Consider the following 23,953-nt stretch of genomic DNA (forward strand, 5'->3'; position numbering starts at 1 on the left):
TTTTTTTTTTTTTTTTTTTTTTTTTTTTTTTTTTTTTTTTTTTTTTTTTTTTTTTTTTTTTGCTTTTTGAAAAAAAAAAAAGTTGTGTTTAAAGATCTAGTGAAAAAGGTATGAAGAAACATAGTTCCTATCCGCAGGTTCCTTGGACGGGCACCATGGCCACTGGACAAATATTTTCTCGTACGACCCAAGCACTGTTCTACAACTACAAGCAACTACCCATCCAACGGATGCTTGACTTTGACTTCCTCTGCGGTATGGATCGTTTCTTACGGTTTCCTCTTTTTGTATCTGTTATCTTCTATTCTGAGCACCATCTCAGTAGTGCAGGACTAAATTTTTCCGTTTTGGACTAATTATTCAGGAAGGGAAACGCCATCAGTTGCTGGAATCATCAATCCAGGTTCCGAGGGATTTCAGAAACTCTTTTTTGGTCAAGAGGAAATTGCCATCCCTGTGCATTCTACGTGCGTAATAACTTACCCGTTCATGATTTTAAAACCATTGCTCAATGACTTTTTTATAGGCTTTTAGTTCCAGAAGTTGCTTCTATATTTTACTACTCCTCCAACCTGTGTCTTTCTACTATACCATGTCATAACATTAGCTTGAAATTCAATAAATAGTTTGAAGTGGTAGTTTTACTGATCTTCTAAATTGAGTTAAGCATCATTGACCAGTATTACTTCTTTTTTTTTTTTTAACAATAATTTTCTTTTCCTGATTCATTTAACTTGTCTAGCACAAATAGATTAACTTCCCAACTTCTTTTTTATACATTTTTCAGGATTGAAGCAGCTTGTGCAGCACATCCCACAGCAGATGTCTTTATCAACTTTGCATCCTTCAGAAGGCAAGTGTTCGGTATCGTAATTTTATTATGAGAGAACACAAGATTTCTGTTTCCAATCATAACTAGTTTATGCTGCCAAATGTGCAGTGCTGCTGCATCATCATTGTCTGCTTTGAAACAGCCTACCATCAGAGTTATAGCTATCATAGCTGAAGGTGTTCCAGAGTCAGACACCAAACAGTTGATTGCATATGCACGGGCTAACAATAAGGTGAGAAAAGATTTGATGCTTTTAGTAACACACGGAAAAATATACTTGAGGGTGCATACATATACCAAATGACGAGTGAACTGAAATATAGTACAAATAATCTGCAAATCGTAGGGTTTGTTAATGAAATTGAACGTTTTCTCTCTGCATGATTCAAATGCAGGTTGTTATAGGTCCAGCTACTGTTGGTGGCATTCAAGCTGGAGCGTTTAAGATTGGTGACACTGCTGGAACAATCGATAATATAATACAGTGCAAGCTATACAGGCCTGGATCTGTGGGCTTTGTCTCTAAATCAGTATGCGACTGTTGCTGAACTTTTTGTTTAGAAATTTTCCAACTTTTATTATTGACTTACTTATTTCAACCAAAAGTGTGCACCTGCATGGAAAAGAGTGTGCGACTAATTCGTGTTGGCATTCTGGATTTTATTTCTATGTCTGATAGTGTCATATGTCCTTGCTATTTCATTAATTTTCTCTGTGCACTGTCTGGTTTTCCCAAGATGACATCAATTTTTTTTTTTTTCTTTTGGTTAATTAAAAGAAATGTCAAAACTTGTTTCCACCCTCTAAGATAGGCGACTTACTGAGAAATGATATGAGTATGATAATGTTTTATGATATCCCAGGGTGGAATGTCCAATGAGATGTACAATACTATTGCCCGTGTTACAGATGGAATTTATGAAGGTAAACTTCCTAACTTATCACTATCTTAGTCTAGCAGAGTTTTGAAATATTCAATCTGATTCACATTCTTTAATTGAACAGGTATTGCAATTGGAGGTGATGTGTTTCCAGGCTCCACTCTTTCTGACCATATTTTGCGGTTTAACAACATCCCACAGGTATTGTGATTTTACACCTTCTGTAGATGAACTATTAACTCTTTGTGCATGCCAGAAGTCATGTCTATTAAGGTCCCTAGCCACACAAGTACCACTTCCACTCCTCACAAACACACAAATGCGCACAAAAGTAAAATACTTGGTTTAACTATCATAGATGGCAGTGATGAGAACACTTTAATGGAGTCGTTACTAAATTGGCTCCTTATGTACTTTGTTCTCTGCATCTACTTAGATCAAGATGATGGTTGTACTTGGAGAACTTGGTGGTCGGGATGAGTATTCTTTAGTTGAAGCCATGAAACAAGGAAAAGTTACCAAACCAGTGGTTGCCTGGGTCAGTGGTACTTGTGCAACACTGTTTAAATCTGAAGTTCAATTTGGACATGCTGTAAGTTTACAATGGACTCGTCCCGCTTACTGTATTTTTATTGTATGATAGGATTTTCAGACTCATATTATTTACTCCTTGACCATCTCTGACGTTGACTACAGGGAGCAAAAAGTGGTGGTGAGTTGGAGTCTGCACAAGCTAAAAACCAAGCTTTAAGGGATGCTGGTGCAATTGTTCCTACTTCATATGAAGCCCTTGAAGATGCAATCAACGAAACATTTGGAAAATTGGTAAATTCCTTAATTATATGACTTCCTTCTCTGAATCCAGGAAGATCATCATTTATCTGACTTCCTCATAATCTTATTTTTCCATCTGATTTACGCGTAGGTCGAAGCAGGGAAAATTACTCCAGTCAAGGAAGTGAAGCCTCCACAAATTCCTGAAGATCTTAACTCAGCAATTAAGAGCGGAAAAGTTCGAGCCCCAACCCATATTATTTCCACCATTTCTGATGACAGAGGTTTGTTTTTAACCTAGTAACAAAAGTTTCTTTCAGTACCCTTTGGGATGTAATAGCATTAAATATTATAATTGGTTTTTGAAAATAAAAAATAATAGGTGAGGAGCCCAGCTATGCTGGAATTCCAATGTCTTCCATTGTTGAGCAAGGTTATGGTGTTGGGGATGTTATCTCACTATTATGGTTCAAGCGCAGTCTTCCTCGGTACTGTACACATTTCATTGAGGTAGGTAGCTATTGTGCTAAGCCCCTTCAATTTAATAGCTTTTATTCTTTTGCTATTCCACTTTCACGTACACTCAAGTGGAAGTTGAAATTATAGTCTTGAATCTATGTAACGGCCCAAGCCTACCGCTAGCAGATATTATGCTATTTGGGCTTTCTCTTTTGGGTTTCCCCTCAAGGTTTTTAAAACGTGTATGCTAGGGAGAGGTTTCTACACCCTTATAAAAAATGCTTCATTCTCCTCTCTCACCAATATAGGATCTCACAATCCACTCTCCTTCGAGGCCCAGCGTCCTCGCTGGCACTTGTTCCCTTCTCCAATCAATGTGGGACCCTTCAATCTACCCCCTTCGAGGCCCAATGTCCTTGCTGACACATCGTCTCGTGTTCACTCTCGCTCAGGGTTTAGCCTCTTCGCTGGCACATCACCCCGTGTCTGGCTTTGGTACTATTTGTAACTGCCCAAACCCACCGTTAGCAGATATTGTCCTCTTTGGTATCCCTTTCGGCTTTCCCCTCAAGGTTTTTAAAACGCGTCTGATAGGGAGAGGTTTTCACACCCTTATAAAGAATGTTTCGTTCTCCTCCCCAACCAATATGGGGATCTCACAATCTAGGAGTTTCATGTTCTTTTCAGATATGTATCATGCTCTGTGCTGACCATGGTCCTTGTGTATCTGGAGCACACAACACGATAGTAACAGCTCGGGCTGGAAAAGACCTCGTGTCCTGCCTTGTCTCAGGTTGTAATTCAACTGCTTTGGACACGGATGTTATGTGGTCTATGCTTGTTGTGCCTAATCAATGACATTGACATTCTGAAATAGGTTTGCTTACGATTGGCCCTCGATTTGGTGGTGCCGTTGATGATGCTGCTCGATATTTTAAGGATGCTTATGACAGAGTGAGATTTGTTCATTCATTGCTGAAGTTTAAATTAAGTTGGTGTTTTTTGAGTCTTTTTTCTCTAAGATATTATTTTGCTTCTTGCTTTTTACAGAATCTTACACCATACGAATTTGTCGAAAGCATGAAAAAGAAAGGGATTCGTGTGCCTGGAATCGGCCACAGGTACAATGACAATTATCTTTTTACAAGTTACAACACCTTAGGTTGTTCTCAGATTGGATTTTCTGGTTGGTTATTCTAGTGGCTAATCGATGGTTTGATTATCGTTGAATAAGGATCAAGCGAGGCGACAACCGAGATAAGAGAGTGGAGCTACTCCAGCGGTTTGCTCGGACACATTTCCCATCTGTGAAGTACATGGAGTATGCCGTGCAAGTTGAAACTTACACTCTCTCAAAGGCAAACAACTTGGTTCTTAATGTAGACGGTGCAATTGGTTCCCTTTTCTTGGATCTTCTTGCTGGTAGTGGAATGTTCAGCAAACAAGAGATCGACGAGATTGTCGAGATTGGCTATTTGAACGGGTTGTTCGTGTTGGCTCGATCCATCGGTCTGATCGGGTGAGTATCTGAAACCATTAGTATCCAAGTTTTTCTGCTTACTTTTGAACTAAGAAGCACAAATACATATACATAGATACGACACGACATGTTTACAATTCAAACTAAGTTTACAAATTTCTTATGTGCCAGTTTAGTAGACTTAACACAAGTGTTTAATACGTATCTAACAATATCAAACCTATATTAACTTTGTAGCACGAGTGTCTAACAAGTGTTTGAGACGTGTTCAATTAGTATCAAGCACGGACACACCGGCTAAACTAAAATATCCGTGCTTCGTAGCTTTTGAAGTTTGATATTTGTGTATCGGATCTTCTTTTACCTGATAGGTTTGTTGTTGTAATTGAAATCTCCAGGCACACATTTGATCAGAAGAGACTGAAACAGCCACTTTACCGCCATCCATGGGAAGATGTTCTCTACACCAAATGATGAATCAGAAATAGCAGGAGTAACAAATATCAATCTCTAGAAGTATGTTTCTTTAATATTTATTATTGGTGCTTCTATTTGTTGGAATCTCTTTTTCTTCTTACACTCATTTCCTTAGTTACTTCAAATTTCTTTAAGGTTGTCTAGTTCATAAAGAATTGTACTTCAGTTTTGAAATAAAACAGTCCTTGTGTAAAATTATGTCTCTTAGACCTTTAAAGTCAATGGAAATTATGTTTTGAATTTTTTGGTTTCCCGTTGATAACTACTCAATATTTTACTTCAATATTTTACTACTACTTCTGGATGTTTAAGTCACTGCTGCTACTTCTTAGAGTGGTACATGAATGAACCAAGACCATTTCTGAATGGGAGTGATTTTGAGAATAGGATGGTTAAGAAATACTTAAAAGAATCAAAAGTTACTACCTATAGCAACAAGATGCACTTTTCTTTTTGGTGGCTCAATCATAAAATGTGAGATCTCGCATTGGTTGGGGAGAAGAACAAAACACCATTTATAAGGGTGTGAAAACCTCTCTCTAGCTGATGCATTTTAAAAACCTTGAGGGGAAGCTCAAAAGACAAATCCTAAAGAGAATAATATATGTTAGCGGTGGGCTTGAGTAGTTTCAAATGGTATCAAAGTCATACACTAGGTGGTGTGCCAGCGAGGAGCCTAAGCCCTGAAGGGGGGTGGACACAGGCGGTGTGCCTGTGAGGATGCTGGGCCCCGAAGGAGGGTGGATTCTAAGATCCCACATCGGATGAGGAGGAGAATGAAGTACCATTTATAAGGGTGTGGAAATCTCTCTCTAGCATACCCATTTTATAAGAGTGTAGAAATCTCTCCCTAACATACCCATTTTATAAGGGTTTGGAAATCTCTCCCTTGCATACGCATTTTAAAAAATTTTGAGAAAAAACCTAAAAGGGAAAGGGAAAGTCCAAAAATACAATATTTGCTAGCGGTGAGTTTGAATTGTGTGTTTTGTTTGGAGTAACTAATTCTACGTTGATGACTTCTTGGAAATTCTCCTACGAAGCATGTGAGTGAGGACAAATAATACTGAAATGACTCGTATTAGTATATGAAGATAGTTTTCACTCTTAGAAATGAGGAGCTAAGTTTGCTTTAAGAGTGTCCGGGGCCGAATTTGGACATGAGTTCGTTACATTGTGGTTGAAGGTTGAGTGTAGGAATTTTCATGGCATTTATATCCGAAGCAGATTTTGCTCAAAAGTAGAGACATTGGGAATTAATAAAAGCTTTTGGTTATTATTATATAGAAGAAAAAAAGGGCATCGCCTCCAGAATTAAAAGCCAAGGACCTACAATTCAACTTTATAAGTGTAAAATAAAGATAGAAATTTGATTGGACATTTTGGAGTCTCTCTCTGACTTTTGATGTCACATAATCAATTTGGTAAAAACGAAAAATATAATAATAAAGTTGGCGTTGTGGGTTTGTTTGCAAATTGCAAACTTGGAATGGGCTGTGATGTTTGCCCTACTATACACTTCTCACTCTTTTTATAGCTTTGTGGTTCTTTCATCTTCAACCGACCTTTATTTTATGTCGAGTAGCTTTATCGAGTCCTACATGTTGCTTGTATGAGTATTTTTCTTCATTCGTGACTGCTAAGTTGTACACCCTGATGTTTACTTATAGGTTAAGTTTGAGTCCTACATGTTGCTTGTACGAGTATTTTTCTTCATTCGTGAATGTTAGGTTGTACAGCCTGATGTTTACTTATAGGTTAAGTTTGAGTCCTACATGTTGTTTGTACGAGTATTTTTCTTCATTCGTGAATGTTAGGTTGTACAGCCTGATGTTTACTTATAGGTTAAGTTTGAGTTCTACATGTTGCTTGTACGAGTATTTTTCTTCATTCGTGACTGTTAGGTTGTACATCTTGATGTTTACTTATAGGTTAAGTTTAAGAGTGAAGAAAACTTAACATTTACGTAATTTGAAGTATAAGATAGAATCTTATTTTATCTTATCTGTTCTCCGATATAGTTTTTAATATGAATTCTTGTTTTACTATTTAGTTTCCAAATGGAATATTTGTGATTACGGGAAGTTATCTATAAATAAATCCGAGCCGTATGGAGTTTTACATTTTGATGTCTCTGTGTATAATTTTCCTTGCATCTTCTCTATGTTATTCGTCTAGATCAAATGTGGGAGTTGTATGATCCTAATAGTGATGTTGGTTGACTTGTCTCTGCTTTATAATAAGTCCTAAGGTTCAACCTTGTCTCTACTCTAGGCCAAAGTTCTTTAAATACAATGTTGCACCCCATTTCATCAATTTAGTTCTCAACGACACGACCCTCATACCTATACATTGATTTAGGATTTCATCGAGATGATTTTGAACCCTTTGTTGGGTAAAATAGGCTTATAACACTTTTCGTGGATGATTTGTGCACTTATCAAGACCAAATAGGGGATAATAATACTTATTTGGATAATTAAGATAAATATCGTGCTAATGTTTTGTGATGTCACCACGAGTATCGAAATGTCATATGCTTTTGCAATTCACTTAGGCATGGTGATCAAGAACTGCCCCATGAGTTGTTTTCATATTTGGGACCTCGAGAACATCCATCTGACTAGGCACTATTCATACATCAGCCCTTTTGTGTCTATCGAGTTGTTTTTGCTCATCGTGTCGAAGCTCAATTCGATAACGCAACCTCCAACTCATGGGAAATGAGTGCAATATCAACACACCCGTGCTACCTAAAACCCATCTTGGAATTAAATCTAGAGTTTAATTTGATTAAATTAAAAAATTAAAAAAATGTTCCTTCATTTAACTTGGAAAAAAACAACCAAAGTAAAGTTCCAGAGGTTTTAGAGATTCCATGAATTTGGTCCAAATGTGATATACGTAAAAGTGTTTTAACTTCAAAAGAGGATGCTTTTTCAAGACCCATAATCATCAAAGGATAAGTATTGCCTTTATAAACAACCAAATTTTGCCTTTATCTTTTCTCTATTTTTACCCATTTTCCTCTTATGTCCATACTTATATTTAAATAAATACTCGGGTCAGATTGAGTTGGGTTAGAAATTTTTTTTAGATTCACCCAAAATTTTAAATGGGTTTGTCAGTGACTCGAATAACCCGAATAAAGTACACAAACTAACCCAACTCAACCCAACTTAGGTAATCCAAGTTGGTCGAATTCTTGGACCATTTGAGCTCACCTACCTCGTATTTTCAATATATGTTAACATTAATAGTTAGTGTTAATTCGAAACAAATAAAATTTTCAATAGAAAATTATATAAAAGATAATAAACTATTAATTAAAAAAACATGATTACCAAAATAAAATATTATTCTAGATAAGTACTGTCATATACAGAAATAAATATGATCATATTAATTTGAACCTACAAATCTTCTACCTTCTTATTAAATTATTATCATTTATTTATAAACTAGATAAAATAAAATTAGATTAAATAATTATTATAAGGAAAAAAAAACTCATAATTAAACAGTAATAGCATTAATTAGGCAGACAATGAATGAACCAATAGAAATTTAAGCAAACTAAATTAAAAATAAATAATTTATTATAAAGTTAGCAAAAAAAAAATGTCAAAACAAAATAGTGGAAGTCGCCCACATTTCAAGGGGTCATTTAAATAAATAAATATATTTATTTATTTATTTGGATATTCCGACCGGAGAAGTTCCCGCCGTAATAAAAATATAAAGTGAAAAATTGGAGGCGTGTGATTGGCCACGACAGCGCTTTTTTTTTCTTTTTTTTTTTAATATATTTAAATATTTTAGATTTGGATGATAATGATAAGATAGAAAAATAAACCGCCCAAATTGAACGAATAAGAGAGAGGAAAATAAAAATACCACCAAAATTTATTTATTAATAGATAAATAATTTTTTAAAAAAGGCGGAGGTCTGGAGGAAGGCTAAAGTAAAAAGGGTGAGAAGGTTCTTGACCCAGCTGGAGGAAACCCTTCATTCTTTATCAAATTCAGTCTCACCGATTGACTCGGCCACCAATAAGAACATAGGGGATTGGATTGGATTGGACTGGATTGGTAGTTTTTTCTGTAAAGATTTGTTGATTCTGGAGTTGAGCAGAATTGGTTGAGTTCGATATTGATTTTCTTTTTCTTTTGGTACAGACTGGAATCTCTCATCGCTCTGCTATGGATTTGGACTTGTGCTTGTTGATTTGATGTTTGTTTTTGAGGAAGGGAGAGATTTGGAAGATCGGAGGTGGATTGAAGAGAGGAGGAAAGAGGAGTAGAGAGTTAATTTTTGAATCTGGTACAAGGTTTTTGGAATTGTAATACAGAGCATTGTTTCTTTTGGATTTCTGTGTTTGTTTCTTTGAACTTTTCTTTTTGTTGTTGTTGTTGTTGTTGGTTTTTGTTTTAATCTTCAAGATTACGCCAGTGGGAAGTGTTGAATATTGATCCGTTGTTGTTGGTTTTTATGGGAACTCCACCAGTAGAGGAGCTTCTGAGGAAGATACAAGAGCTGGAGGAAGGTCAAGCGCATCTCAAGAAAGAGATGTCCAAACTTCTTCTCTCTGGAACTGCCGCGGATTCCAATTCAGACCACCAAGTTCGCCACCATCATCATCATCATCACCATCAGCGCTCTCAATCGATATCGCCTCAGCGTTCTAGGTTTGCTACGGCTCAGAGAAGAGGCGGCGCTGCTGGAGGTTTCGACGGCGCTGCAGCGGCGTGGAAGAGAGGCTCTTCGTCGTTTCGATATTCTTCTCCACTTCAGAGAGAGAGTAGGACTTGTGAGCCTTTAAATGCCGCCGCCAGTGTCGGAACCGACGGCGGCTCTGGCCCCGCCGCCGTGAATTTCACCAACAAACAGTATCTGAATATCTTGCAGTCAATGGGACAGTCTGTTCATATTTTTGACCTTAATTATCGCATAATTTATTGGTACGCTGCCCTTTTTCTTTTCTTCTCCTTTAGTCCCTTTTGGTAAACTGCCTTCTCGTGACAATTCTTTCAGGTTTTAGATTAGATTTGATGGGTTCTTCAATAGCTACTACCTGAATATTGCCTCGTTTTGTTGGTTCTTTTATAATAATTTTCAAAGAATGTTAATCTATGTAGGAACCGAGCTGCTGAAAGTGTGTATGGATATTCTGCGGTGGAGGCTCTTGGTCAGGACGCCATTGAGCTTCTAGTCGATCCTGAGGACTTCGCCGTTGCGAATGATGTAACTCTTCGTGTCATGGGTGGGGAGAATTGGACTGGTCAATTACCTGTAAAGAACAAGATGGGGCAAAAATTTATGGTTGTTGCCACTAACACTCCATTCTATGACGATGGTGCATTGGTTGGGATTATCTGTGTATCAAGTGATTCACGGCCATTTCAAGAATTGAAGATTCTTTTAGCATCAGGTTCTAAACAGCAGGATGCAGATTCGAACACGATCTGTTCAAGAATCCCGGTTTCAGCTAAACTTGGTCTTGATCCTCAGCAGCCTCTTCAAGTTGCAATTGCTTCAAAGTTATCGAATTTGGTTAGTCTTTTTGGTTTCATTTCCCTATGTTTTGTTGTAGTGTGCGTATCTTGATAGTTTGTAGCCTTGGGGGACAGGCATCAAAGGTAAGCAACAAAGTCAAGTCCAAAATTCGAACTGGAGAAAACAGTTTGGATCGTGAAGGTGGAAGTGCAGATAGTTACCACTCTGATCATGGCTTTCCAGATGCAGTTCTTCGTGACCATCGGGAGGATGCAAATTCAAGTGGAGCTAGCACGCCTCGGGGCGATTCCACGGCTCATGGTGCGTTGTCCCAGGTTGAGGAGAAGTTGTCTGGCAAACTGGTCAGGGATTCTGGTGATGAGGTTGCAGGAAAACCTACCATCCAGAAGATCTTATCCTCAAAAGCAGAAGAGTGGATCACTAAGAAAGGCATATCTTGGCCATGGAAAGGGACCGAGCAGGAAGGAGGATCTGAAACAAGAACAACCCGTATTGTTTGGCCCTGGGTACAAATTGATCAAGAAACTGAACCAGCAAATCATAAAAGTTCTTCTTCATCTGTGAAACCAGAAATGCAGCAAAACGATGGTCATCGAGCAGTCAATAATGAGGCGTCGGGATCTTGGTCATCATTCAATTTTAACAGCACTAGCAGTGTCAGTAGCTGTGGAAGTGCCAGTAGTAGTGCTATCAACAAGGTTGACACGGACTTTGACTGCTTGGATTATGAAATCTTGTGGGAAGACCTTACTATTGGGGAGCAAATAGGGCAAGGTAAGTGATGGTCTTTGGAATGAATTGGTATATGTGGGCATTCATCATTTTGTTTCAACTTTATCTTTTACTGTCTGCTCTTTTTCCATCTATTGTTGCATTACATGGTCAACAAAATATAGCTGGAAATGGGATTAATCTTTGTAACTTATCTCCACTATTTGTGGGTTTTAGTTCTCTATCTGTCTAAAAGGACACAAATTAGGAACTCATGAAACTGGTATTTGTGTTTTGTTTCATACTTTGTAAATCGATTTGATTTTAATGCATGAATTGCCTTCATCTCTACAGGTTCTTGTGGAACTGTCTATCATGCGCTGTGGTATGGATCAGTATGTTCACTTATCCTTTCAATTGCTTCAATTATGTTGTTTTGTCAACAAGGATTCTGAGATTCTCTAGTCTTTTTCCTTGTTTTATCATGTAGGGGCAAAGTGTTTTCATAATATCTATGTTTGAAAGATGATTTGAACTGTTCTTGCAGGACGTTGCCGTCAAAGTGTTTTCCAAACAAGAGTATTCAGATGATGTGATTCTCTCCTTCGGACAGGAGGTGTGCTTTTCTTTCTGCTTCTCTCTTTACTCCCACGTCCCTCAAAGCTTTTTGTTTTAAAGGTATCCCTGATGAAATGTCTATTCTTAGAGCTAAATTCAACCTTTTGTTTTAAAGGTATCCCTGATGAAAAAGCTTAGACACCCCAACATTCTTCTCTTCATGGGAGTTGTGACTTCACCTCAGCGTCTCTGTATTGTCACAGAATTTCTTCCACGGTTTGTTCTCGACTTCCGTTCTTGGTTTATATTAGTTTGATTTAAGCTTCCAAGTGAAGCATTCTTCATTGGCTGATTGAAGTATCTGGTACCTATAAAAACAGTGGAAGTTTGTTTCGTTTACTACAGAGGAACACGGGCAAATTAGATTGGAGACGCCGTGTTCATATGGCTTTGGACGTTGTAAGTATTTCCACACATTGGTGATTATCTTCGTTTTTAGAAATGATTGTTGAACACTTCCTGGCATAATGGTTCTGGATTCAATTTTCTCTTCTTGGCATGATCATTATGTTTTCCATATTTCTCTCTGTCATGAATTCAACTAATTAGTGATAATTCTTTTGAATCTGTAGTCATTTCATGATATTTCATTGTTTACATATATTACTATTTTAATAGGCGAGAGGCATGAACTATCTTCATCATTGCAATCCACCTATTATTCACCGGGATTTGAAATCTTCGAACCTCTTAATTGATAAAAACTGGACTGTGAAGGTATGATGTTGTTCCATACTATTCTACTTGTTTGAATCGATATATACAATACAATTACAATTTTTTAAGTCTTATAATTTTTATCAATCCTGCAGGTTGGGGATTTTGGTCTATCTCGACTTAAGCATGAGACTTATCTAACGACTAAGACGGGAAAGGGCACGGTAAGCCTGACATTTTCTTTTTTGCAAGTTGCATGGGCATTCGATTCTAGAGTTTCTGCTTTGTACTGCAAGCATTACCTATTCAGTTCATTTTCCTTTATGTAGCCTCAATGGATGGCGCCTGAAGTTCTTCGTAATGAGCCCTCGGATGAGAAGTATGTGCTAATAAGTTTCAAGCTTCATTCTATTCCGACTCATGAAACTTAAAGATAAATATGCTGATTATGATTGCAATATTCAGGTCTGACATATACAGTTTCGGAGTCATATTGTGGGAGCTTGCAACCGAGAAGATCCCTTGGGAAAATCTCAATACAATGCAGGTACTAATTTCTTTTCAAGTGATATCTAGAAAGTTCCCTTGTAAGCTGAATGTTCTTCCATTTGGGCATTCCATGCAGCAGCCAAGTTTCTGTTTGTTCTTGTGCCAAACGTTGGCATTGTGGATGATGTTATGGCATTGCATATTTGACAAGTTTCAAAATATGTAGGTGATTGGTGCTGTTGGGTTCATGAACCAACGACTTGAAATCCCCAAAGACGTGGATCCACAGTGGGCTTCTATTATTGAAAGCTGCTGGCACAGGTACATAGAGTTGGCTTTATTTATAGTTTCTAAGATAGATAAATGGTTCAAATTCTAGTTTCGCATCTGATTTCTTTACCTGTTCCATTATGGTTGCTGAATTCATTTAGTTGTCTAGAAACATGATTTGAAAGTAACTGGCATACGTAGGGTAAAATACTTGTTTCTCATTGCATACATGAATTATTATTAGCTACATTACAAAAAATAAAAATAAAAAACTTATTCATTTGTTTCAAAAATACTTTTATTCTTTCAAAACTTAGGACCTTTTACAAAGGATGGTTGGGATGGAGTCCCACATTAATTAATTTAGGAAATGATCATGGATTTATAAATAAGGAATACATCTCCATTGGTACGAGACCTTTTGGGAAAACCAAAAGTAAAACTATGAGAGCTTATGCTCAAAGTGGACAATATCATACCATTATGGAGAGTCGTGATTCCTAACAGTTTCAAAACGGTGTGACAGTGTTTGGGTCCCAATTTCTGTTTTGGTCTTCGTTTTCATCTAATACTCTAATAAAATTTTACTTTATAGACAGTTTTGGTAAGGTCAAAAGATAATATTACAACTTTTGAAAGAGTCTAGACTATTTTCGAAACAAAATGTGTTTGCAAATAGTTTTAATTTTTTTCTTTTTTTATCTTGGTTGTATGTGAACAACAGTGAACCCGCAAACCGGCCATCATTCCAGGTTCTGATGGAAAGGCTTAGAGAACTGCATAGAAAGTTTACTATTCAATTACAAGCAGCCCGTAACGGTGGAGATAATATCAGTCAAAAGGAAACATAAAGAAAACCAACAATTTTTATGGGTCTATTTTATCATATAATTACCAATTGATGAAGGCAAGTCATAGGTGTGTATGATCAAGGTTTTGATGGTTCAGAGTTGGTGAGCAGATAGTGGGCGTAGGAGGTTTAAAGGACATTATTTGAACCACAAAGTGGAATGTAAGTTAATGGGTGGAAAGGATTTTCGTCACTGTGGAACGGAAAATGACTCCTCGGAGTGGCAGCGTGGGCAGTGTCTCATATCAACTGGGCCGAGCTTGGTGGTGGGGGATGGGGGTGCCATTCTTTTTTTTTGCCCTTTTTTCTAAAAGTAAAGAGCCATAATTAAAGACCTTTCTTCCTTTTTAGGTGTCGATAGTGCTGTTCGATAGGGCAGGTTCATAGGTCACCCACTTGCTTCATTTGCTGTAAATGAGTTTCGGACCACTTGTCATAAGTTGTACAAAGAAGATATGAAGATACGACACAATTTTTTGAGAGTTTATATTCTGTAACGTAAATGCTTCTGCTTGGTTGCTTCTCTCTGCTTGTCAAATTGTCTTTTGTTGTCTTTTGTCTCGAGAGGATCGATGGTTGCATCTAAGATGCACACAATTTGACTAGTTGTAAATAAATTCAGATGGTGAAGCAAAGAATTATCTCAGATCTATATCGAGATATTGATCGTGATTCTTTAGTATGATAGTAAAGCTCCCACTAGGTGCTTTTCGAGTGCTCTTCGAGTTCTTATGATTTCATGTAATTCCATACCATGCCATGCCTAGTTAAAATGCTTTGGTTTTATTCCATGTCAAACTACATGTTTAGTAACATGAAGTTGTATCAAACAAAATTTTAAAAGTTAAATAAAAAGATTGTGAAGAAACAAAATTACAAATATGACCCTATGAATTAGGTTAAACTCGGGTTTCATCGGTTCTTTTCAGTCTTTTCCACCTCGGAAGGAACCATTTATGGGGTATGTGCATAAATACTGTGAACGTATTGAAACCTTTTTAAACACCAACCTACCACAGATTATCTGGGTATCATCAAATGGCTTTAAAGACATGGCCACTTTCATCGAACCCCCCTTCAGCAAAGAGATTTAGAACTAATATTTAAGGTTTACAAAGAAGAAAAAAGAAGAAACTTCCAGCATTTCCATACAATCTGAACTCACAAAAAGTAAGTTTATGATTCTCACTACACTTCAGAATAGTTTTCCCAGTAAAACTTCAAGTAATAAGTAAACAGAGTCTCTTCAAACACCTGCTGAATCAGCGTAGTAAATACCGTATAGCAGCAACCGCGTCGCCTTTGTGCTCTCGCAAGGTTCTCTCGGCAACCTTCTTGTCCAACTGTAAACAGTACAGGAAAAGATGGGAATAAATTAGAACTTGAAACAAGCTGATGCCATGAAGCTTATAATAAGCTGTTATCTATCTACATTGATGATTGGAAACAGGATAAATGTGAATCAAACCTCGAGTTCGTTTGCGATTATGTCGACATCAGCTGCGTTTATTTTGACAGCAGCAAGCTCCTTTTCTCTGAAAGGCAAATACAATGGACATCTTAGAAAAAATCCATGCTAAGAATTCAACAGGTATCGTAGCTGGAAAAACATAGCCGTGTATGGAAAACACTCTTCAGATCTTCACAAACATACAAAAAGACAGTTCGAAAATTCAAATCTTCGCAGTTTTGTTGGTAAGTGTTGAAATTTGGGCAACCAACCAAATAAGTTATTGAATATTGAAGCAAAAAGAAAAAAGGACTATTACTGAGAATGAACATCAACATCAAGTTTATAAGTGTACAGCCGAAGCTCACCGCTACCAGATATTGTCCTCTTTGGGCTTTTTGAGCTTTCCCTTTCTGACTTCCTTTCAAAGTTATTAAAATGCGTCTACTAGGGAGAGGTTTCCACACCCTTATAAAGAATGTTTCGTTCTCATGATCTCATGATCTATACCCCTTCGAGGCTCAACGTCCTTGTTGGCACTCGTTTCACTCTCCAATCGATATGGGATCTCACAATACGACATAAAGTTTTGTAGCTCAATAGAGAATGTGGTATAAGATATAACACAAGAGGCACTACAAGGAAGACGCACTACAAGGAAGACGCACCACAAGAGGCCCTATTTGATAACTATTCGACTTTCTGTTTTCTATTGTTGAAAATTGTGCTTGTTTCTCATGAATTCTTCCCGATGGTTTGGCTTTACTTTGTAAACGATTGAAATTAAACTTTACTTTCATTTTGAAAACTCTAAAATTCGATAACAAAACAACGAAATCAAGCTCAATTTTCAAGAACAAAACAGAGTCAATGGGGCCTGAAAAAACATAAAATGGAGAAAAGTTCACACAATAAAGAGTCCTAATGATCTTAAAGAACTCATTATTTGCCAACAATTCACAATAACATGGCGTTCATCGTTCCAAGTCTCTTAATAACCAAAATTTTACAATAACATGGCGTTCATCATTTGGCATATATATTAAAGAGGGGAAATCCAGGATTTCTACACCTACCTCAACATCATCGCGTTCCAATCAGCTTCGGCCGATGCAGCAATAGATGCCATTGCCTGCCATTCGATCACAAAACAAAAACATTGAATTGAAAAACTTGTTCACGCTAATTTCTACATGAGATTCTAAACAGCGTAAATTCGAAGAAACTGATAAGAACGAAATGACAATATATGTAAAATTAAAATGAACAAAAATTCAAAGTTCCTCTCAACTCCCGAGGCAAGATTAAATTAACTCCCAACTTCGTTAGGTCAGCTAAATTTCTAGTCAATTCCTTCCTGTTCTAAGCAAGAATGCAAAAGCGAGGCGTATTGGCAGAAGTAAATACCTCTTGAACACGAGTGGAATCGAGTTGCCGGTCTTCAACGCGATCAGTGAGCTTATCGAAGGCTTTGCTCTGTTGCTGCATATCCTTCGAATCTACCAGACTCTCGACTCCATCGTCTCCCGCTTCCATTTTCTGTAAATATCGTTCGCAAATCGTTTAGCGCCCTGAATTCTCAAACTCACAACGTAGAAGTATTTTCTGTGATTTTTAGCAACAATCGAAGAACCTGCTGCAACTGAGAATCGGAACTAATCGGCGATGGCAAGGAGCTAAGAACAGCTAAAACCCTCGGTTGCAATTTCCAACTCGTCGACTTAGGGGCAATCCACTGACACAGACTACAAAGAGCGTCGTCCAGGCCCAAATTAAAGTCCAATGGTCTTCAGAGCGACCCCAAAATAAGGCCCAATAAGTAAAGAGCCCAACTCGAGCCTGAGCACAAAGCCCAATCTTAGAGCGAGCCCACAGGAACTGATCCGCTACTACTTCAAGCCCAACTTCAGGCCCAAAAAGAAAACGTAAGCCCGATCCAGAATGAGCCCGAACGTTGACAAGCCCACTAAAGTTAGTGGGAGAAAAGCGGCGTCCATAAAAGTACAAAGCCCAAATTCAAGCCCAACCCTAACCCCAAATAGTAAAACAAGCTGAAGCGCAAGCCCCAACTCAAGCCCAACCTAACACAAACAGTAGAACGAGCTCAATCCCAAGCCCAATCTCAAGCCCAACTCAAAGCACAAACTGTAGAACCAGCTCAAGCCCAAGCCCAAAGAACACAGTAGAACGAGCCCAAGCCCAAGCACACAGTAGAACGAGCTCAAGCCCAAGCCCAATCCAACGCACACAATAGAACGAGCCCAAGCCCAACCCAAAGCACAAACAGTAGAACGAGCTCAAGCCCAAGCCCAACCCAGAGAACACAGTAGACCGAGCCCAAGCCTAAAGTACACTGTAGAACGAGCTCAAGCCCATTTGCCAACCCAAAGCACGCAGTAGAACGAGCCCAGGCCCAAGCCCAACCCAATCTTATCATGTTCTCAAGTTTTCAATGGATAAACTAATACATTGATGAGAAACAAAAGTCGAACTCACGTAGTTGAAATCATCTGAGTTATATTTAATGAATTCAACTGTAACTCTGCCCATGCCTACTTTTTTTTTATATTTATCCTTTGTTCATGATTTTCTCGTTTTCCAATACGCAATCTTGCAAGAACTACCCCATGCCTACTTTTTTATTCAATCTCCACTCCCCAATTTGATCACACCGACTTCCACTTTCTGCTGTATTCGCTCCTGATTTCTTCGCCGGAATGGATCGATCATCGTCGGAAAAGCTCATCCTCGTCAACCGGGAACCAAACGGGATCGCATTCGTTACGATCAACCGACCGAAGTCCTTGAATTCGTTAACGAGAGCGATGATGGCAGATTTGGCTCAGGCGTTTAAGAGCTTGGACCGCGACGAGTCCGTGCGAGTTATCGTGCTCTCTGGAACAGGCCGAGCCTTCTGTTCCGGTGTAGACCTTACTGCGGCGGAGGATGTTTTCAAAGGAGATGTGAAGGATGTTGAAGCCGATCCGGTTGTGCAAATGGAACGCTGCCGGAAGCCGATAATCGGAGCGGTTGCAGGTTTCGCCATCACCGCTGGATTTGAGATCGCCTTGGCTTGCGACATACTCATAGCTGCCAAAGGAGCTAAGTTCATCGATACTCATGCTAGGTTTGTTATTTTCCGACTCAATTTTTTTGTAATCTCGACTGATTCTTGCTGCTAGGAATAGGATAAACACGGATTTAGGATCAATAAACCAAGTGATTTTCTGAAATCTCCTGCTAATTCTGTTCTATTGAAACTCCGAATTTCTGGAAAATTTCGTGATAGATTTCGGATATTTCCTTCATGGGGATTGTCTCAGAAACTCCCGAGGATCATCGGAGTTAACAAAGCTCGTGAAGTATCCTTAACGGCGATGCCTCTAACTGCAGAGGAAGCAGAGAGGAAGGGTTTGGTGAATCACGTGGTCGACGGAGGTGAATTGTTGAAGAAAACTCGAGAGATTGCGGAGGCCATCTTGAAGAACAATCAGGACTTGGTGTTGAGATACAAGTCCGTCATTAACGATGGCCTGAAGCTGGATCTTGGCCATGCTCTTGCGCTGGAGAAGGTAATGTCCTCGACAAAATTCATATTCCGAATCTGTTGATCATTGAACCTTGAAAATTGTGTTCTTATTTCTGTTAAACTCGAGTTTCTCTTCGAATTTTTGTGCCAATAACTGTCTGGGGATGATTTTTTAAGTACTTTTTGGATGAACAAAGCTTGTGTAGTAGCATCCTGCAACTAGGGATGTCCAATGTTCATTTACACCATGGGGAATTGCTCCGAATGGGGTTTCCTCTTTACACAGGAAATGAGGAAGGAGGAGCAGGGAGAATTTTTGAAGAATATTCATCGTCTCCACTCTTGTTCCCGTCCTTGCCCCGAATGGGGTTTCCTCCCTACACAGGAAGTTGGGAAGGAGGAGAAAGGGGAATTTTCGAAGAATATTCGTTGTCCCTGCTCGGGGCGTTCCTCTTTACACAGGAAGTGGGGAAGGAGGAGGAAGTTGGTTTTTAGTGTTTGGTGGTGTTCGGCACAGGGGAGAACATCCAAGCCGTGGAATTCACACGAAAGGAAACGAGGAATTATCAACTAAAAAAGTGCTCTCTGAACATGAAAGTTGTTTTCCTCTTGGAAAAGTGTTCCTCGAAGATCCTTACCCTTCCACTTCCCCTTTCTTCCCATGTTTCCGCTGCTCTCGTTCTCGTCCTTGGCCTAAATAGGGCTTCCTCTTTACACAAGAAGTGGGGAAGGAGGAGGAAGTTGGTTTTTAGTGTTTGGTGGTGTTCTAGGGGAGAACATCCAAGCTGTGAAATTCACACGAGACGGAACGAGGAACGATCAACGAAAAAAGTGCTCTCTAAACGTGAAAGTTTTCCTACTGGGAAAGTCTCCCTCGACACAAAGTTCCTTACCCTTCCACCTTCACTTTCTTCCCTTGTTTCCAGTACTCTCGCTCCCGTCCTTGCCCCGTTTCTTTTATCTAAATGGAGAATAATTCTTGACGAGGAATCCTCATCCCAATACTAAACTTTGCGGGGATGGAAACGAAGCATTTCTACCTATACAACTGACTGTTTGTTTCGTTTGTTTGTTTGTTTTGTTGATGCAGGAGAGAGCTCATGCATATTACAATGGAATGACCAAAGAGCAATTCAAGAAAATGCAGGAATTCATAGCTGGTCGGAGCTCCAAGAAGCCTTCCAAGTTATAGTCTAATCGATGTAGCTTACTGTCTGTTTCTACACTGCAACAATAATAAGAAGAACTTGCCTCCTAAACGGTTAGTGGATTCTTCCCTTGTTTTATTCACATGTAATTTGATTTTAGTGGATTAGAGATAAAATGACTATTTTGAGAAGAATTCAGGCTGGTTTCTGAGCAATAAATGTTGGGTATTTTATGGATAATGGCTGAATATGAACTCATTGGATGGCAGTTTATGGTTGATTTGATATTACATTGTAAGGGTAGATTATAAATAACAATTATTTGTAAAGGAAGAATCCACAAGACATTCAGAACAGGATATATAAATGTTTAACATGACCTTCCCCCACCCAACTGAGTGGTGATGGTTCATGAACACAGTTAAGAGAGAGGTAAAATGTGAAGTCCTCACGTCGGTTAGAGAGAGGAACGAAAGGGTGTGGAAATCTTTTCCTAGTAGATGTGTTTTAAAACTTTGAGAACAAGCTTGAAAGGGAAAATCCAAAAAGAACAATATTTGTTAGTGGTGTGGCATGAGCTGTTAGAAATGGTGTCAGAGCAAGACATCGGGGGTGTGTCAACGAAGACGTTGGGTTCCTATGGAGATGGATTGTGAGATCCCACATCCGTTGGCCAGACACTGAGCAGTGTCAAACCAAAATACCCAACAATCGCCAGGTTGTCTCTTACCTGGCCATGGATTCAGCAGCAGTTTGAAGAGGGGAACAAAACACTACTTATAAGAGTGTGAAAACCTCCCTTTTTAAAACCTTTTAAAACCTTGAGGAAAAAGTCCAAAAAAGACAGTATCGGTTAGTAATGGGCTTGAATTATTACATAAAAAAATTAAGAATAGAGCGGTGGACTTGAGTTATTACATAAAAGCATTAAGAAAGGAGAACAAAATTGACTATTTAAGCCCATTTGATCACTAGCTTTAGAATGGTTAGATAGATAGATGAGTTACTTTTGACGTTATAGGTATTAAATGTCTCCATTTTGCTTTTGCTCAATTTGCTTCTAGCGTTGGTTCCTTTGGTCAGGTTTGACATTATGATGCGCGATGAGATCAGGTATGTTAAGGTTCGATGGAGGGGAGATGATTGAGTCATAATATGGTAAACACTAAAGATTACGACTGAGAATAGTGCCTAGTTCTTACCATTTGATGTCCTTTTGAGTTTAATCAACAAATAACCGGTAGATATTATTTGACATCAAGACCAGCAAAAACGCTCAATACAAGAGAGACATGTTCATCGCCTTTTTGTCTAATAAACAGCAGTCAAATTATTACACCACGGTTGAAAGAGAAGGACTCTGTCATACTGTATAGAAGTTTTGGCTAGATTAGGCACAAAACATTTGGAGGACCCCCACAAAAGGAGGGGTATTGGTCAAGCGTGTGAGACGACGTTACTGAGTATGTTAAGACGTGCATCGTGTGTCAAAAGGATAAGGTCGAGCGGCATAGACTCCTGCAGCCCTTTGAGTTTAGTTAATTGGTAGATATTATTTGACATCAAGTCTGCTAAGACACTCAATACAAGAGAGACAGTTCACTAGTTAGGGTTGGTTTGATAATTTACGTTGGAGTATAAACTTGCAATAACGTATTGGGCTCAAATACTATTTTTTAGCCCAAATAAAATTATTAGATGGGCCAAGAGGCCCAAGTCACAACTATAAAATGGACCAATAGAGATGATTTTTGGAAAAAATAGCACACATTTTGTTGAGTTGATGGTTTGCTTTTAATATTTTGTTCAAAATTTTATTAGAGTTCAATTCAGGAATTATTTTTGTTGTGATTAATCATTTTCTGGATTATTTATTATCATTTTAAAAAATATATATGTTTTTTTCAAGTATGGAATAAAACAAATTATTATTTTCTAACCCATTATTTTCAGCTTTAATTGATAATATTTTTTGTTTCTTAATTAAATATTGAAATTCTTAGTTAAAATTAAAAAAAAAAAAAAAAAAAAAAAAAAAGAATTTTTAACTCATTCAACTTTGAAGATGTTTTAGAAAATATATGATAAAATAATTTTTTTTATTTATATATATATATATTTTTTGGTTAATCATTTAAAAGGGATTTTTTTGATAAACTATCTCGCTTTAAATAAATTCAAATTTGTTAAATTTTATTTTATTTTATTTATTTATTTAAAAATTAAAAAACACTTCTGCTCATTTAAATCATTCAAGAAGTTATATTAAATAATGATTAATTTGTTTAAAATTACTTATAAAAATATAAACTTAAAAAAAAAACATTTTTTTTTCAAAAATAATTTCAAATTTTTAAACTATTTTTCTAATTTTCAAAAAAAAGAACTTAGTATTTGATTCAGCTATTTGAATTCTAAGTTTTGGTTGAAATAAAACCTTAAAATTTTTTTATTTTATTTATTTATTTATGATGACTATTGTTTATTTATTAATTATAATTTTAAAAGGTGGATGTGAAATGTGGGGGGACTAAATGCAATAAATTAAATTAAAATGAAGTCAATATTAAATAATGACCCATCATATCTTAGTTTCTATAATTAATAAATCAATTTATTAGTTGAAAAGGTCTTTTAATCTACCAATAATTACTATAATTAAAGAATCATTTAAATTGGTTGAAAATTCTATAATAATTTTAAGCCACAAAAAAAAAATATAACAACCATAATTATTGAATTTATTTCAACAAATTATTACACAAAATGAATTAAAATCCAATTACTTAATTGTTTTATTTAAATTAACGATTATATAAGTTGGTCTATTTCTTTTATGGTATGGATCCACTAATTTTTCAAGCTATTTAAAGACTGAATCAACAAATCCAAGTAACAAATTTTTTTAGTACAATCTAAGTAACAATTCAAGGCTCAATAATTATTATTATTTATCTTTTAGATTTTAATGCAATGTGGATGGTAGGTTCTACATTAAATTATTAAAATTAATGCATAAAATTGATTTGAAAATCTCATTAAATCCTCAATGCTAATGTCGTAATAGAATTGAAAAATACGTTAAGGTCGTAATCGTAAATAATAAGTAAATTCACGAACGAAGTTTTTAAAATTATAATAATATATAAGAAAACTTTAATTATTTAATCTTAAAACAAATATTTTAAATCAGTTAACCGTAAATCTTTTTAAAAAATTTGAAGGGTATTATTGTAATTTTTTAAAATTTGAGGGTATTTTGAAACACCATTAAGTAGTTTAGAGTTTTTTTTTTTTTTTTTAATAAATATAAATTTTATCATAAAAGTATACGGATTAAAATGGAGAAAAAAATGGTATTGGGCCGATGAAGGATGGGCCAAGCCCATCTTGGCTGATGGACAACAGAGAAAGCCCAGCCCGGGAAGAGAAAACGTGTAATGTGTAGAGCGTATGAGCAGGTATAGAGAGAGAGAGAGAGAACGCGTCTGACTTTTAGCTGTTTTTCCTTTTCTGAAAAAACAAGAAAGACAAATAATAATAATAATTTCCAATAAGCGCAAAATCGAAAAGGAAAAATATAAATAAATTATATGAGTAAGTTTGAAAACCTCTCTTTAATAGACGCATTTTAAAAATATTAAATAAAAGTCTAAATAGAACAATATCTACTCACTTCACCTATTTATTCTCGAACTGTAAACAAAGACTCTTTGTTCATTCTCGTTCACTGTCAGACTTAACCTCAAGCTCCTACTGATTTCACTCATTCTCCTTCCCTTCGCTACTTCACCTTCAAACACAGTAAAC

At 37.1% G+C, this 23,953-nt stretch overlaps 4 protein-coding genes across 8 annotated transcripts in view; 3 read left to right on the forward strand and 1 right to left on the reverse strand.

The window, feature by feature from the left end:
* Window positions 1-5,145, forward strand: part of LOC111499083 (ATP-citrate synthase beta chain protein 2-like) — a 6,510-nt gene extending 1,365 nt beyond the window's left edge. The window contains exons 2-17 of the mRNA XM_023150541.1: window positions 138-255; window positions 365-467; window positions 788-853; window positions 941-1,064; window positions 1,228-1,362; window positions 1,696-1,756; window positions 1,838-1,914; window positions 2,150-2,305; window positions 2,410-2,538; window positions 2,639-2,771; window positions 2,870-2,997; window positions 3,634-3,739; window positions 3,824-3,900; window positions 3,997-4,067; window positions 4,181-4,465; window positions 4,825-5,145. Coding sequence (XP_023006309.1) covers window positions 156-255; window positions 365-467; window positions 788-853; window positions 941-1,064; window positions 1,228-1,362; window positions 1,696-1,756; window positions 1,838-1,914; window positions 2,150-2,305; window positions 2,410-2,538; window positions 2,639-2,771; window positions 2,870-2,997; window positions 3,634-3,739; window positions 3,824-3,900; window positions 3,997-4,067; window positions 4,181-4,465; window positions 4,825-4,900 — 1,827 coding nt within the window. The 5' untranslated portion in view covers window positions 138-155 and the 3' untranslated portion in view covers window positions 4,901-5,145. The remainder of the gene's footprint in view (window positions 1-137; window positions 256-364; window positions 468-787; window positions 854-940; window positions 1,065-1,227; window positions 1,363-1,695; window positions 1,757-1,837; window positions 1,915-2,149; window positions 2,306-2,409; window positions 2,539-2,638; window positions 2,772-2,869; window positions 2,998-3,633; window positions 3,740-3,823; window positions 3,901-3,996; window positions 4,068-4,180; window positions 4,466-4,824) is intronic.
* Window positions 5,146-8,829: 3,684 nt separating this feature from the next.
* LOC111499001 (serine/threonine-protein kinase pakF-like) lies at window positions 8,830-14,537 on the forward strand. Of its 3 annotated transcripts, none has more exons than XM_023150424.1 (15): window positions 8,830-8,995; window positions 9,083-9,227; window positions 9,347-9,865; window positions 10,043-10,457; window positions 10,535-11,195; window positions 11,487-11,527; window positions 11,680-11,748; window positions 11,866-11,966; window positions 12,071-12,149; window positions 12,369-12,467; window positions 12,563-12,631; window positions 12,737-12,786; window positions 12,873-12,954; window positions 13,123-13,217; window positions 13,891-14,537. In XM_023150424.1, exons 3-15 carry the CDS (start codon window positions 9,396-9,398, stop codon window positions 14,015-14,017), a joined length of 2,358 nt encoding a protein of 785 aa, XP_023006192.1. In that variant the 5' UTR covers window positions 8,830-8,995; window positions 9,083-9,227; window positions 9,347-9,395; the 3' UTR covers window positions 14,018-14,537. The 3 variants fall into 3 exon arrangements, with proteins under 3 accessions (XP_023006192.1, XP_023006193.1, XP_023006194.1); XM_023150425.1 differs by having other exon boundaries at window positions 9,412-9,865; XM_023150426.1 differs by having other exon boundaries at window positions 9,415-9,865.
* Window positions 14,538-15,075: 538 nt separating this feature from the next.
* LOC111499171 (huntingtin-interacting protein K) lies at window positions 15,076-17,205 on the reverse strand. 2 transcript variants are annotated; one of them, XM_023150679.1, is made up of 5 exons: window positions 17,040-17,205; window positions 16,874-17,009; window positions 16,543-16,598; window positions 15,485-15,551; window positions 15,076-15,359 (listed from the first exon to the last, which is right to left on the reverse strand). In XM_023150679.1, the coding sequence occupies exons 2-5, from the start codon at window positions 17,000-17,002 to the stop codon at window positions 15,279-15,281; spliced, it is 333 nt and encodes a 110-aa protein (XP_023006447.1). In that variant the 5' UTR covers window positions 17,003-17,009; window positions 17,040-17,205; the 3' UTR covers window positions 15,076-15,278. The 2 variants fall into 2 exon arrangements, with proteins under 2 accessions (XP_023006447.1, XP_023006448.1); XM_023150680.1 differs by having other exon boundaries at window positions 16,874-17,005; window positions 17,100-17,199.
* Window positions 17,206-18,013: 808 nt separating this feature from the next.
* LOC111499066 (probable enoyl-CoA hydratase 1, peroxisomal) lies at window positions 18,014-20,431 on the forward strand. Of its 2 annotated transcripts, none has more exons than XM_023150516.1 (3): window positions 18,014-18,593; window positions 18,756-19,038; window positions 20,086-20,431. In XM_023150516.1, the coding sequence occupies exons 1-3, from the start codon at window positions 18,184-18,186 to the stop codon at window positions 20,185-20,187; spliced, it is 795 nt and encodes a 264-aa protein (XP_023006284.1). In that variant the 5' UTR covers window positions 18,014-18,183; the 3' UTR covers window positions 20,188-20,431. The 2 variants fall into 2 exon arrangements, with proteins under 2 accessions (XP_023006284.1, XP_023006283.1); XM_023150515.1 differs by having other exon boundaries at window positions 18,015-18,598; window positions 18,761-19,038.
* Window positions 20,432-23,953: the final 3,522 nt, after the last annotated feature.

This window comes from Cucurbita maxima, unplaced genomic scaffold (assembly GCF_002738345.1).
Source record: "Cucurbita maxima cultivar Rimu unplaced genomic scaffold, Cmax_1.0 Cma_Scf00026, whole genome shotgun sequence".
Classification (NCBI taxonomy): domain Eukaryota; kingdom Viridiplantae; phylum Streptophyta; class Magnoliopsida; order Cucurbitales; family Cucurbitaceae; genus Cucurbita; species Cucurbita maxima.

Bases quoted from the DNA above. Each gene is read 5' to 3' on its own strand.
- LOC111499001 (XM_023150424.1), top strand. From the start codon at position 9,396: ATGGGAACTCCACCAGTAGAGGAGCTTCTGAGGAAGATACAAGAGCTG. The intron at 10,458-10,534 runs GTTAGTCTTTTT...CTTGGGGGACAG, and splicing joins CTTCAAAGTTATCGAATTTG to GCATCAAAGGTAAGCAACAA. The intron at 11,749-11,865 runs GTGTGCTTTTCT...TTTGTTTTAAAG, and splicing joins TTCTCTCCTTCGGACAGGAG to GTATCCCTGATGAAAAAGCT.
- LOC111499171 (XM_023150679.1), bottom strand. From the start codon at position 17,002: ATGGAAGCGGGAGACGATGGAGTCGAGAGTCTGGTAGATTCGAAGGAT. The intron at 15,552-16,542 runs GTAGGTGTAGAA...TTTGCCTTTCAG, and splicing joins TGGAACGCGATGATGTTGAG to AGAAAAGGAGCTTGCTGCTG. The intron at 15,360-15,484 runs GTTTGATTCACA...TACTGTTTACAG, and splicing joins TAATCGCAAACGAACTCGAG to TTGGACAAGAAGGTTGCCGA.
- LOC111499066 (XM_023150516.1), top strand. From the start codon at position 18,184: ATGGATCGATCATCGTCGGAAAAGCTCATCCTCGTCAACCGGGAACCA. The intron at 18,594-18,755 runs GTTTGTTATTTT...ATTTCGTGATAG, and splicing joins TTCATCGATACTCATGCTAG to ATTTCGGATATTTCCTTCAT. The intron at 19,039-20,085 runs GTAATGTCCTCG...TTGTTGATGCAG, and splicing joins ATGCTCTTGCGCTGGAGAAG to GAGAGAGCTCATGCATATTA.